We start from the raw sequence: 14,464 nt of genomic DNA on the forward strand, positions 1-14,464 counted from the left end.
GGGGTGGGAGGGGTGGAGGACCCGGTTGTTTCTTACCATTTGGTGGTCCTACGTCTCCACCTGCTGGTGAATCTGAGTTATCTGTTTCTACTTCCCAGTCAATGTTTGATGGAGACAGCTCAAGGTTGGAGTCGGCTCCCTCTGGCAAAGAGACCGACTCAGGATCTTCATGAATATGCAGCACAACCAGCTGTCCGGGCTGGCTATTTTGGGTTCCTTCGTGCTTTTCCTTGCTCCTTTGATCAGGAAGGGCAGAAAGCAGGATCTTGGCTGCTTCGCTCCCCAGAGACTCATCCTCTGGAGACCCAGCCTCCTCCGTTGTTTTGACACCAGGAGTAGGTTCTGTGAGATAGGACAAATCAAAGGGGGGTGTGTAAGGCGCCAGAGATCGCTTCAGAGCATCTTCTTCCAAGGGAGGGTCACCACCATAGAGAAAATGTTCAGGCTCTTTCATCAAATCTTCATCGATATTTTGGCCCATGACATCATATTCAAAATCACCCCACGAGGCTTCGGATGAACAGATGTCTTGCTTCCCTGTATCCCCATCACCTGGCGTTTCGGGATTGCCCTCTGATAATGTCAATTTACTCATGTCATCTATCGTTCCCGTGGATGTGTTAAGACCTGAGGCATCACTGAAACTGTGGTCAAAAGCAGCTTCACTTACATCCAGACAAGTGTCGGAGGCTAGCAAGGCGTCATGACCAGGGGCAGAATTCTCACTAGCAAAAGGCTGCTCGTGGTCCAGCAAGGCTCCTGCATCTGTCTGACTTTCCGGGGAAAAGCCCTCTGACATCAGCGAGCTGTTGCTGTCCATAGTTGGCTCTTGGAGAGTTACAAAAATACCGGTTCCCATGTTTTCAGTCATTGAGATTGTTCTGTCCACAAGCTGCAGAATTGGTGCTGTATCTGGGGAAACTCCGTTCTCGGATGCTTTGAAACCTGTGTTATTTCCACCATTGATTTCAGAAGGTTCAGGGGAACCTTTGTGAGAGGCAGGCTGAGATGAGCCCCTTGTGTTCGCTTGATCACTGATGGGAGGCAGTGGAATCACGTCTTCAGAAGATAGTTCTGAATCGTATGGGACAAATTCCCGCCCAGGCTCCGGATTGGGTTCTTCATCCATCTTCGGCTCAGTGAGATATAACTCACCAGCTTCCCCTTCAGGTCCCACTCCAGCCTTGATGTGCAGCTCAGTCTCTTGCTTTACTTCGTAATCATGACATATATCAGGGCTGTTGGAAGCCTGAGAATTGCTGTCATGGTCACAGTGAGTCAGTATATCTGGATTCTCACCATCTGCTTTCAAACTGAAGGGCTGCTTAGCATCCATCCACAAGTCAGGCGAAGCTGAGGCCAGTTGCCCACCCTCTTGGAAGTTGCCATGTAAAATATCTGGAACAAATGTGCCTTGGGGGCCCTCACTAGGGGGAGAGACATCCCATTCAGAGCTTGACTTCTTTATCAACTGGGTGGGAGAACTGACAGCGGGGAAATCTGAGGCAATGGTTGAATTCGTTATTTCACCGGGATATGATTTTCCTTCTTCCCACCAATTTGTTTCTTGGCACTCAACTGTTGAGACGTTAGATATCACACATCCATTTTCATCTGTGTGAGTAAATGTTGGGTCTGGCTGATCCCAGACGGACAGCATTGTGTTCTGACACTGCTGCTCTTGGTTAGGTGTTTCTGGAGTCAGTTCTTGACCAGCAGAAGACACGAAGCTTTGCTCTCTGGAATCCTTTTCTTTAATTTGGTCCAATATTATCAGCTGGCTAAGCTGATCAACTTCGGGGTCTGGCTGCCTTGGTTGAATGTTCCAAAGTTGCTCATGGGAGTTCTCATTGCTATCCAGGAAGGGGGACTGATGTTCCTCGGTGAAAGGATTGGTACATTGCGTTTCCATGGGTTTGGTATCACCCTGAACGGGCGCTCCCCAAGGACTCACGTTTTGGTACACTGAAGAACTCATCTCTAACACAGTACTTGAGCTAGGTAATTCCCTTTCAAATGCACTCTCAATTGGTCGTCCTCCTTGTAGAGAGGCATTCCACCACTCAGTGCTCTCGGCTGAGAAGCCAAGCATTTCCAATTTAGAATAATTCTCATTCTTCGATTCACTTTGGGGGGAGATTTGCCATGGGGTATCTCCTGTATTCGCTGTTTCCAGAGATCTCATCTCCTTATCCACTGCTGTGATCTGTAGTTCAGTCTCCTTTAGTGGCGAGAGATTCCAGTGATCGGGACTGTTTTGTTGATTGTCACAGAACGGGGTTGACTTATTCTCTGTTGGTTCTGAACCGCCTCCATAGGCAGAAAATTCATCATTGGGATCAGCTGTGGCCAAGAACTTATTAGGTTCATTCAGTGAGTCCCAAGCCCCGGGTTCACTCTGAGCAGCTTGGCAAGTGCCCAGATGGATCTCTCTCTCCACTGACTCTTCATCGCCTATGCTGTCGTCATCAGAACCTGAGCTTGTTGCAGTGAACCTGGCATCCTCTGGCTGCACAGTTTTAGAAATGTCATGGTCGTTTTTCTCCTGATGGCTAACCACTAGATTTCCTTCTTGATAGGCATCGGAATATTCTGAATATTTGCCTGTTTCAGGGCTGGATAAAGAGGAAAAGGAATCGCCATCTATGGAGTCATTCCAAATCTCTAAAAATTTAGGAACCTTGTGATCTAAGCTCTTTTCCAACCTGTCCATTCTGGTTTTCTCCAGGTCCTTCATTTCAGCAATTACTTCTACTTGGCTGTCAGTAGTAATTAGTGCAGATTCTTGGTGATTCTGTTGGCTCCAATCATCTTGATGCTGCTCCTGATGCCCTGTATTGGGTCTCTGGTCCCAGGAAGGCAATGCAGCTGAAGAATCGTATAGGCCAGGACTCGATGCACTGGAATGTGTATACTCACTAGAAATACTATCTCTGCGATAATTTCCTGATGGAATAGCTCCTGGAAGGTTGTCTTCAGTACTCTCGACTTCAAGATCCTTAGTTATCTCAGAACTTGGTAAATTGACCTGCACGTCACTGTCTACAGAGGCATCCCAAATGTCAAGGCTTTGGGGACATTCATGGGGTGGCTCTTGGTTCACTCTCTCTGGCTCCAGAACGTTACATTTTTCAGTTTTCTCAAGATCCATTTCAGGTAAAGATACAGTTTTTGTTAAATTCAGCCCACCTGAAATTTCAGTGGTTTCACCTGAATTTCTGTGATACATGAGGTGCTTTTCGCAGGTCTCTTGGGCCTGCGGGTCGTTTGTGGACACCTCTGTGTGCCCATCACAGGGATCTGGATTGTAGGACCCCCTCTCATGCTCTAAAACCTCCTGGGGTTCCTCAGTCTGAGGACTAGAAGTGAGTGAAAGAGAGCTGACTTTGCCCGATTCATCGCAGATTTCCTGATGTTGAGATGCCACTGGGGAGGAGTGTTCCCCATCACTTGGCCCTTTTCCAGAAATCCCCGAGGCTCTGTCTAGCATCTCCTCCTCACTGAGGCGCTCCCTTGCAACAGCTCCACGGGCTTCCTCCTCACCTTCGCTTTGTCCATAGCTAGGACCTTCCCATGGATCTGAGTGTGCAAAATGCCCTGGATTCTCAAGGGTGGTTGCCCAGGATGCTGCATCACTTGGCAGGGTTCCTCTACCCGTGTTCTGCTTCTCGGGATCAAGTGCTCCTGACTCATTGGCTCCAGAAGCTTCGAGCACCTCTGGGATAGAACCGTCCTTACTTTTTTCTGATGAGTTGGGAGTTTCAGGAGGTGATTTGTGTTGTTCAGAATCTGTAACGTAGGATGGGCCTGGTAACATTAATGAAGACATGTCATTATCTCTCATGACGGAATCCCAAATATTATTCGCGATTAGCTGCCCACTTCCTTCATTCAGGCTGTGATATTCGTTGGCAGGAGGGTCCCTGCTCTGCTCCGGAGAGGCAGGGAGTTCCCAGTCTACCTGATTTGCTTCCTGATACTCCACACCCCATGGTTCCAGATGTCTCACGGAAAATCGGGTCTCAGGTTCGGAACCTTCAGCCATGTATCCTTGCGCCTGACCATCGCTGGAGATCGCCACACCAGCACTGCAGTCATCCCAGTCCAAATCGTTATCCATATCGGAGATGGTCGCAGTGGACTGCGTGTCCTCCAGAATCACCCTGTTCCACAAGTCGAGGCTGTCGGGGACCGCCTGGCGGGAGTTGGTGCTGCTGTGTAGAAGCGTGAGCTGACGGTTGGTTTCATTGTACAGCCGCATCATGCTGGGGTCGTCGTAACTGGACAGACTGCTTTCCCCGACGTCATCTTCCAGGGAGATGTTCTTATCATTGGGGGGCTCCGTCTCGAGGAAATCTTTATCTGGGCTATGAGTGACATTTATTTGAGAACTATTATCTGCATCAGGGGAACCCCACATTTCTAGGTCCCCGGGACCTGAGCTAATTCGATTCCTGGGTGGCTGCTCTGGGGACCGAGGAGGCATTTCAGGCTCCCCCGTGGCAGAGTTAGCATCTTTTGACTCCAAGCCTCCCTCTTGAGCAAATGGTTTGTTTTCTGTTTCTTTTTCATCTCCAGCAAATGTTGGCGAAGTGTAAGAGTCAGACGTGGAGTAGTTGGTATCTAAGGGGGAAGGCACTGAATCTTCCCCCATGTTGGATGCACTGTAATTGGAACATTTATATAAGAAGGAATCTTCCCAAGGTGCCAGGACATCTGACCCTCCTTTCTTGATACCCTCCTCAAAAAGGTTCCAGGAATCGACCTTTTCATACACCTTCCCCCTAACTTTTGGATCCACTAAACCATTCTGATTTTCCTGGGTTGGCTTAGAACTATTCCACGCGTGATCCAGATCAGAGCTGGGATTCCCAGATATAAGGGTATCATCCCTGGGGGCGTGGTTCTTCTTGCCCCAGATTTCTTCATTATTTGCCTCGCTGGGTGAATTGTCTTCTGAAGGAAAAGAAAACCCACTTTTTGCCATGGCCCACTCGCTCGGGTCCCTCACAGAAGGTGTCTCACCACTGGTTGGGTGCAGATTCCAGGTATTTGCCAGAGCTTTGGCACCATCTTCTTTACCAAAGGCACTCCAGGCTGGGAATGACACCACAGCAGCTGGGTCACCATCTTCTGGGGGATTTCCCCACGGCTCCGGCATCGCTGTGGGAGAGCGATCAGAACGCCACAAGGCGGCAAAGTCTTCTATCAGGTGATTTGTTCCCTGGGGAGAAGCATTTGGCAAATTCGATTTCTCCGGGGGCACATTCTGAAACTGCAAAGGGTCCTCATTCTGGTCTTGAATATCATTGCTGCCAAGCCCAGGCCGACCGAATTCAGACTCCCAGGGACTTGACTTTGGGAATTCGAGACTCTTTGGTTGAAATATAGAATCTGAGGCTCTCCTGTCTGCTGGGCTTGGCTTATGATCTTTCCACGACTCGGGGCTCTGGAAGACAGACTCCTGCTCACTGGAACTCCATGCATCTGCAATATTTTTAGAGTCGATTTCCAACCCCCCCCACCAGCTGCTGCACCTCGCACGGGTCTGTGGTGGCCCGATGTGACCTGTGTCTGTTGCTTTTTGAGTCACATTTTCTGGATAGAGTAGAGCTGGTTCTTCGGTAGATGGCGAGCTTTCTACAAAGCTATTCATAGGTGTTGGTGGGACCCTCTTTCCAATATTTTTTAGCCTTTCTGGTGAAGGAGATTTATCTCGCACAAAACCTGTCAGGCTCAAATTTCTTTCAGAGTGATCCTGGGGACTTTCTTGTCTCTCACCAAACTCCTCATCAAATTCCATAAGGTTATCTTTGCCAGCCCCTGACAAAAGCGAACTGGATGAATAATTAGACATGTCCATCCCTATCCCACTGGTTTCTTTAGGCCCTGTGGGGGGTTGTCCTTCTGATGAATCACTATTGGGGAAGAAGTCGTCTGCGGGAGAGTAGTCTGCAGAATGGGAAGATGGTTGGGATTGCCCAGAAGCCATGGGCGCTTGGTCAAAGTTGAAGAGATCAAAGGATTCACTGTGTTCTCTGGACTGGGCAAGCTCCTCTGTTATTGCTCCTTCAGGGATGGGACTATAGGAGTCAAACCCTGGGAGGAGGCTGTGGTGAGGCCCCGCACCTTCTCCCACTGGGCTGTCATCACTGAGGAAAACCGAGCTCTCCTTGGATGAACGGCTGCTCCTAATGGTGGCCAAGCCACTGTCCGGGCTGACGAGGTCTACGTTCCCGTCCACCTGAGCCTGGTTAGAATCGTTCAGATCTGGAGGGTTTTCTATGAAATTCACGGAGCTGGGTTGTGGCTCTATGTCAGAACCATACAACTCCATAATCCCGGAAGATCCCTGCGACAGTGGGGCGCTGCCTGCCACGGCTTCTGTTGAGGACGTTCGGCTGTTGGAGGCCATCTCTGGACACCTCCTGTTGATGACTTCCTTGACAAGAAGAACCACCTGATCACAGGTCACCAAAGGGTTCTCCTGCTGGTACACCAGGATCTCATCACAGCCACATTCAAAGGGCTCCAGCTCTAGGCAAGGGTTCTGGCATTCTTCCAGTTCACAGCAAATCTGTCAGGGAGGCACAGGGGTTCATGTGAGCACTGAGGCACTCTGCTCTTTGCAGTTTGGCTTTCTTAATTTGCCTTAATATAAAATTAATCTGTGTGCATCAGTCTACAAAGAAGATCTCAAACAACGGAACACCGAGTAATGTAAGACACGGAAAGTCCCACTTAACATACCACCACCTCTTTCTACAATCCCATCGAACTGGCTTTTCTTTTAACTCAAAATCCAGCAGCTCAATGTTGTTTGCTCCTGAAAGTTACAGGTGAAGAGATGTAAAGCATTTTAATCCTTTTCTTGGTGTAATATAATATCATCTTCCAACAGGAGTGAAACTCAAGTTTGCAAAAAGCAGAGATAATGCTGGTTGCTGAGAACTGGCAGGTGGGGGGGCGGGGATGAGTGTGGGCATGAGGGGAAACGGGGCGGGAGGAGGCACCCAGGACCTGCCTTTACCTCCGAAAGCCTCATAAGGCAAAGGAGAAAATAGGAAAGAGAAAGCTACCAGGGATGGAGCTTTCCAACACCACGCGAGCCCCCACTGTCTCTTGCTGCCCCCCGGGAAGCATCAACATGGAGCTCAGAATAGACAAAGCTGCCCTCGGAGGTCAAGAGAATGTGTGACAACTGGTGTGAGGCCAGAACCCGGGCCGCAGCTCTATGATTTTTAGGAAACGTCAGGGATATTTTGCCTACTGGGCTTTCAAAATGGCCCCACAGGATTCGTGGAGGTGATAGCAACAACACTGAAAATAACTCCGAGCTCACATTAATAGTAATAATAATAATTAACATATATTGTTTCCGTATGCCAGGCACAGTTCTAAGGGTTTTATGTGCGGTATCTCCTTTAATCCTCATAATAATTCTGTACAAGGTAGGGATTCTTTATCCCTGTTCTGCGAGTGATGACACCGAGACACAGCAAGGTCAGATACCTTGACCAACGCCATGTAGGTGACACATGATGGAGCCACGCTGTGAATTCTGCAGAAGCTGGCCCTTAATCACCTAAGGTCACATGGACACAGAGGGTTTCCTCTAGGGTAGTGTTGACCTTGTGTTGCTCAAGATTCAGAGGAACTGTCTCCCAGGTGATTCGGGAGGGGAGCATGGGGAAGAGGAGAGGTATGCAGAGCGGGCTCCAGGGCTTCTAATCCCTTCACCTGCTCTTCTACTTTTGTTTGTTTAAGATTAACCAATTTTTAAAGCTGCTTTGCTACTAAAAGCGATTTGAAAAACCACCATATTGGAGGCTTAGGAGATGTAAGTTGGTCCCTAGGAAACCAGTGACCAGACATAGAATTCAGCTTGGAAACCCAGTGCAGAGCAAAAACATTGAAAAAGCCACAGGTTGGTGATGCAATGCACAGGTGTGTGAGGGTCTGAAGGGAGGGTACAGAACACATCTGCAGCAGGAGCAGGGGCTCTTTCCTGTTTCACACTTGGACTTGAGAATGCACAGAGGAGTCAGTGAGTACCTACAGTCACATGCAATACAGCCAAGATGGGTCTCTTGGGGGACAGCAAGTGAGGATGTAGAATGAGAAAGGAGTCTCCTGAGACTTTGCCTATAGCCACCTGCAGATAGACAGGTGTCTAATCCATTAGTGAGGAAAGACAGTGATGAAACTGCTTTGTGTTCATGTCGTCCATATTATAATGAATCATGTAGGTTCTCATATTAGTTGTTAAATATGCCTGGTTTGGTATAGCCGGTGCCCTATTTTGATTAATTGTGTCTACTTCTTATATTATTTCTAAAACGTTGGGTTAAAAAATTCAGTTATCAAGCAAGAGGAGCTAATTACCCAGTCAGAGTTATAGTACTTGGAGACAAGCCAATTTCGATCAAAGCATTAGATTACCAGTTACTAAACACTGGGCATCAAATAGGTATTTAGACAGGGACTGAATTTTTTTTAGGTATAACCAAGTAGCAGTCCTCAAAGAAAATATCACCCCCAGGAGACCTTGCCTTTCTTTGGGTGAAAAAGATACATTCTTTCCCTCTATGGATTTGGTCTAGAAGACAAATAGATATGGGAATCTTTTAAAAGGCCCCATGTGGTGAGAGACGATGGACTCTGAAAAACAAACTGAGGGTTCTAGAGGGGAGGGGGGTGGGAGGATGGGTTAGCCTGGTGATGGGTATTGAGGAGGGCACGTTCTGCATGGAGCACTGGGTGTTATGCACAAACAATGAATCATGGAACGCTATATCTAAAACTAATGATGTAATGTATGGGGATTAACATAACAATAAAAAAATTTTAAAAAAAAAGGGCCCATGTGGTCATCAGGATGGAAGGCACAGCACAGAGAATATAGTCAATGATATTCCTGCAGTATGATGACAGGTGGTAGGTAGCTACACTTGTGGGCACGGCATAACATACAGACTTGCTGAATCACTATATTCTATACCTGAAACTAATGTAACATTGAGTGTCAACTATACTTCAATACAAAATTATTTTAAAAATAAAATAAAATAAAAGGCCTTGTGTGTGTGTGTGGGGGGGGTGGTGGTGAAGGGAGCCAAAAGGTACAAGTTTCCAGTTACAAAATAAATAAGTCCTGGGAATGTAATATTACAGCATGGCGACTACAGTTAATAATACTGTATTATATATTTGAGAGTCGCTAAGAGAGTAGATCTTAAAAGTCCTTTTTTTCTGTAACTATGCATGGTGATGGATGTTACCTAGACTTACAGTGGTGATCACTTCACAATATGCACAAATATCAAGTCATTATGTTGTACCCCAGTAACTAATATAATGTTATATTCAATTACACCTCAGTTTTTTAAAAAGGACCAATATTTATCTCACTGCCAATTCTAATTAGGTGATTTTTGGGTGGCATAGCCTCAAAACTGAAAACTAAAACTCTGAGGCAAATATTTGAATATAGTTATATTATTTATATAATATATATTAAATAATATACAAATATTATAATTTATATAAGTATATTTTAATGTTTTATTATTAATAAATAACAAATTAAATAATATAGATATTATAATTTATATAAATAAATTTATATAAATAACAATATTTAAATATAAATATGTACACACACAAACGGCCCAATGTACAAAATATCCCCAACATTTCTTAAAATTCACACTCTAGGACCTTATCTCTTGGGTCTGTTTCCTTGAGCCACCCATCCGTTCCCATGTCCCACCGCGTGTTGTGACAGCCAGCAGGTTAGGAAGCAGTCACATGGGCCGGACCGAAGGAGGTCTTTACCTGACTGCACAGCTCGAGGTTCTGGGAGTACACAGCGATCTGCCGTCTGGGCTGCTCTTCCTCCAGCAGGTAGCTGGCCAGGAGGATGAGGACATCAAAACCGAACTTGTCTGCAAATGCTTTCAAGTCAGTGCTGACACTGCTGTGAAACATACAGTCCTGAAACGACAACAGGCCAGTTGGTATTAATGCCAGACTCCCTCGCCTCGGGGAGTTGTGCCACAAATTTGTCCCGCGTTGTGATGTGTCGTGACAGCTCTTTATTATCAGAGGCAAGTGAGAGAAACACACAAGTTTGCAAACTTTCATGCTATGGCTTAAAATGTCCTTTGCTTGTTTGTTTTCCTAACCCAAGGAAGGAAGGAGTCTTGGCCATTATTTTTTATTTTTTAGAGAGAGAGAGAGAAAGTGAGTGTGCGTGAGCTGGAGGGGAAGAAGGGGAGGAGCGGGGGAGGAGGTACAGAGGGAGAGAGAGAGAGAGAATCCCAAGCAGACTCCCGGCTACGTGCAGAGCCCCCATGAGGCTCCATCTCACCCTGAGATCCTGACCTTAACTGAAACCAAGAGTCAGAGGCTTAACTGACTGAGCCACCCAGGCACCCCAGAAGTCTTGGCCATTATTAAGATAGTTTAGACAAGGACTAAATGTCTTAACAGTTCTTTCCTAAAATATTTATTCGAACGTTGACTTTGTAAAAAATACTTTTCCTTTTATTGTTCACAGGATTAGGAACAGCTCCTGACTATCATAACAACCTATCACTAGAAAAATAGGAGGAAGTTATTGTTCTTTTTTTTATAATTGTTTTCCAATGATTATTATAAAGCCAAAAAGAATCCCTAAGGATGAATCTAGCTAAATGCTTTTTATTCCGGTGTAGGAGGCCAGGAGATTTATGGAAGGCTATGATTTATCAGATCTTCCTGCTCTATGTGGTAGCTAAGAAAGAGTGAATCATTGTGGAAAAGGAGCCCACTACCACAAACCTGTGGCTCACATCATCTTCAAATATGTGCTGGCCTTTTTCCGTTTTGTTAACAGCAATGAGAACCACTTTGTTGGCATAGTTAACTCTCTTTTTTAAAGAAATGAACTGAAGACCATACGTTAGCTCCTAGCATAATGTCTGGCATATACTAGTTGCTCAAAAAATGTTTTTGTTTTAAAGATTTTATTTATTTACTTGAGAGAGAGAGAGCAAGCGAGAGAGAGAGGGCATGAGTTGTGGGGGGGAGGGAGGGAGAGGGAGAAGCAGACTCCCAGCGAAGCAGGGAGCCCAAGATGGGCCCCGGGATCATAACCTGAGCCGAAGGCAGACCCTTAACTGACTGAGCCATCCAGGTGCCCCTCAAAAAATGTTTTTGAATGACTGGAGAGATAGACACACAAAATCAACCTTTGCTACATAATCCTCTATCATATATGTATACACACACACACACACATATATATATGATCATCATAGACAATCCACTGACAGTTGAAATCACCATAATGTGCACTCAAGAGATACAAAGAATTCTATCAATTTTTGTTCTGATATAAAAGGCATCAGAACTGTGTGTGCCACTGGTAAAGTATTAAAGTGACACAGAAATATGTACCATAGGAAGAGAAGGGGCCACGTACCCCCTCCCCAGATAGCCGTGACGAGGAGCTAGACAGTGCAGTGCATGGAGATGCAGGCATGTTCCGTGCCCAGATTTATGTTTGTGCGTGCTCGTTCTTTGAAACCTGTGGATTTCATATTTGCGGCTTAGATTATTTACCGGCTGCTTAAAATATCCATAACACACGTACTCTGTCCTTCTGCTGAGTTGAATGTCAAGGTCTATGAGGCCTCTGAGAGGCCACACGAGACACCTGACAGGTGTGGGGGCCCAGCCCATCACGAGCGTCCAGCCCTCAAGGAGTGGTTGTTGTCTACTTCTGCTAGGCATCTCAGGAGAACATTGCCCTTTTTGGGCACAAGGACTTGCAGGTGGGAATTCACAAAGCTCTCAGGATACATTGTTGCTGAATACCAAGGACCTATTGTACTGACTTGGCCGTGAAATTTACGATGTTCCAATATAATAGCTTTTGGCAACCTGTGTCCCAGAAAGCATGCTGTCAGTTTTCATGCTTTTTATTTATCGTCCAAGTGTCATAGTAATAATCTTTAAAAAGATACTTAAAAAATTAATTCACCCACAATAGAAATAGATATTTAAAATGATATATTTTTAAAAATATTATTTATTTATTTATTTGAGAGAGAGAGAGCACGAGCTGGGGGTGGGGACAGGGAGAAGCAGACTGCAGACTTCCCGCTGAGCAGGGAGCCTGATGCGGGGCTTGATCCCATGACCCTGGGACCATGACCTGAGCTGAAGGCAGACGCTTAACCGACCGAGCCACCCAGTGCACCCCTAAAATGATATATTTTTTTTTAAATTGGACCTCATACTATACACAATGCACATTCAGTAGATGAAATTATTTCAGATCATCACAGATGTTGTCCCTCAAGAGGACCTCAATGCTGAGCTTTTTGCCATCATGAATTATAAAAGAAGCTATGGTCCTGAAGGAGAACAAGAATGGACAGCAACTACCTACATCTTACCTCCCACATCCTCCAGACTGAAGGCGTTGGCCAAAAAGCTTAGCAATTTTCCTTTCAAATTTTTTTTCAGTATGTACATAAAATCCCCCACATACAGTTATAAACACTTGAAAGAATATATAACACTTCTAAGAGATTTTTCACATATAATAACAATTATCACCAGACTCCCAGCTAGGTCACTTGAACAAAAGAAGGCAAGTGTAACTGGTAACTGAGCGCAGGATTAGGATTCAGTAGATTCGGCATTATTCAAAGCCATACTTGTGGAACATTTGCTATTCAAAACTGTTGGCTGAGCTCCAATCTGTTTGGATTCTTCTGTGTGCAAATGGCAGCTCTAGGCTCTTGCTGGACTCGAGTCCAGTGGCATTGGCAACACCAAGCATCTTGTTAGGAATGCAGAGTCTCAGGCCACGCCCCAGACCTACTGAAGCAGAAACTGCCTTTTCCAAAACTCCTAGGTGATTCGAATGCACATTGGAAATTGAAAAGCCATTTCAAAAAGGGAGGCATTTGTTCTTTGATGTATTTCCCTCTGACCCTTTCTTTGGGTTCTTTCAATGCTGTCATTTTACTGGGATTTTTATTAACTCACACCCTCAGCTCCTTGTTCCTCACACTGCCTTCATCATAAACATCACCCCGGGGCGGGTGTGTGTTTCTCTACCACTTTGCCAGAAGCTCTCCTTTATCGGGTCGGGGATTGGGTCCAAGATTCTGTATTTTCATTATGTACCTCAAGTGATTATTCGGATCAAGCTCCTTTGGGTGACACTCAGTTCTCCTCTGGGTGGCCCCCAAATCCATACGACCATATGAAGTATTGAAAAAACAAAGATTTATGTAAATCACTTAGGCATGTTTCGTGTTACATTACCTCCAAAACGGCGATCATCAACAACTATGTCCTATCTACCCTCATAGAATTGTCCAAACCAGAATTGATCTTACTGACTTTAGGAGTGTGTCAGGAGGATCATGTTGAAAACAGCATCAAACAAGAGAATGAGTGAGAATCTTCAGGAATCTGGGAGGCAGAGCCTGTTCTGCTTTTATGCCGGTGCTGTTTGCATAGGAGATAATTTATTATTGTCTTCTAGCTACGCAGGGAGTCATATGCTACCACGGCTCTTACGTTGCTGACAAGCTAGGCTGGCCCTGAATAAACAGCACTTCATCATCAACACAACCCAACTGTAGATAGAGGTTGGCATTTTATTCCCCCCATCTGCCTTCTACCTGATAAATTACTGTTTTAGTTACATGTATACAAATACTATTTGTTAATCTGCTCAAATGTCTCCAAAATGTCTCCTCCACCTTCAGTTAAAATTATATACATACGCGTATGTATAACTCACTCAATTTGCCAAAGGTTTAGAAAATGAAGAGCTCCAACTGTAACTTACCACCCCCACCATACAGCCTCCCACCTTAGCAGCGGGACCTCAGCCTGAGATTGCTGCAAGGAATTTACAAAGTTACTTTACTAATCATTATAGCTGGGAACTAACTGGCTGGCACAAAACCCAGCCCATTCCAATATATCAGCTATGAAGAATGGGAAGTGCTCCCTGTCACTGTCCTTTGTCACCCATGGGTCCAAAGATTCGATCATTAAACATTTTTAGAGGTCATGAGTCCTTTTGCCCGAGTGATTTCTAGTTTTGGAATGAGTTGGAAGACCCTGGAAGTGTGGGGAGAAAAAGGCTTTATTATTCCCCAGCCAAAAGCTAAGGTGAGATTGATGATCATGATGACAAAGAGCCAGGGAACAGAAATGATATGGCTCTAACTTTAACTCATATAACAACCGAGAGAGTGACGGTGATAGTGTCCAGGAGATTTATTACATTTGTGGTTGAAAGTTTGCAGACAGATGCAGTGGGAAAATCCATTCTCTCACAAAATCCTGTTTTAGTTCTTATTCCATTGCTCTGAAAAATTGAGTCTTTATGCTATAAAGTGCCAATAAATGTAGTGCATTGCATGAAATAAAGGTGATCTAACTAATG

At 45.3% G+C, this 14,464-nt stretch overlaps 1 protein-coding gene across 3 annotated transcripts in view; it reads right to left on the minus strand.

The window, feature by feature from the left end:
* PRUNE2 (prune homolog 2 with BCH domain) overlaps window positions 1-14,464 on the minus strand; it is a 255,648-nt gene that overhangs the window by 76,292 nt on the left and 164,892 nt on the right. For all 3 annotated transcript variants that reach the window (XM_032427669.1, XM_032427667.1, XM_032427668.1), the window contains exons 7-8: window positions 9,838-9,996; window positions 37-6,577 (exon numbers count right to left, since the gene is read on the minus strand). In XM_032427669.1, the coding sequence (XP_032283560.1) occupies window positions 37-6,577; window positions 9,838-9,996 (6,700 nt within the window). The remainder of the gene's footprint in view (window positions 1-36; window positions 6,578-9,837; window positions 9,997-14,464) is intronic.

The sequence above is a fragment of the Phoca vitulina genome, unplaced genomic scaffold (assembly GCF_004348235.1).
Source record: "Phoca vitulina isolate PV1807 unplaced genomic scaffold, GSC_HSeal_1.0 scaffold37, whole genome shotgun sequence".
In the NCBI taxonomy this organism is placed as follows: Eukaryota; Metazoa; Chordata; class Mammalia; order Carnivora; family Phocidae; genus Phoca; species Phoca vitulina.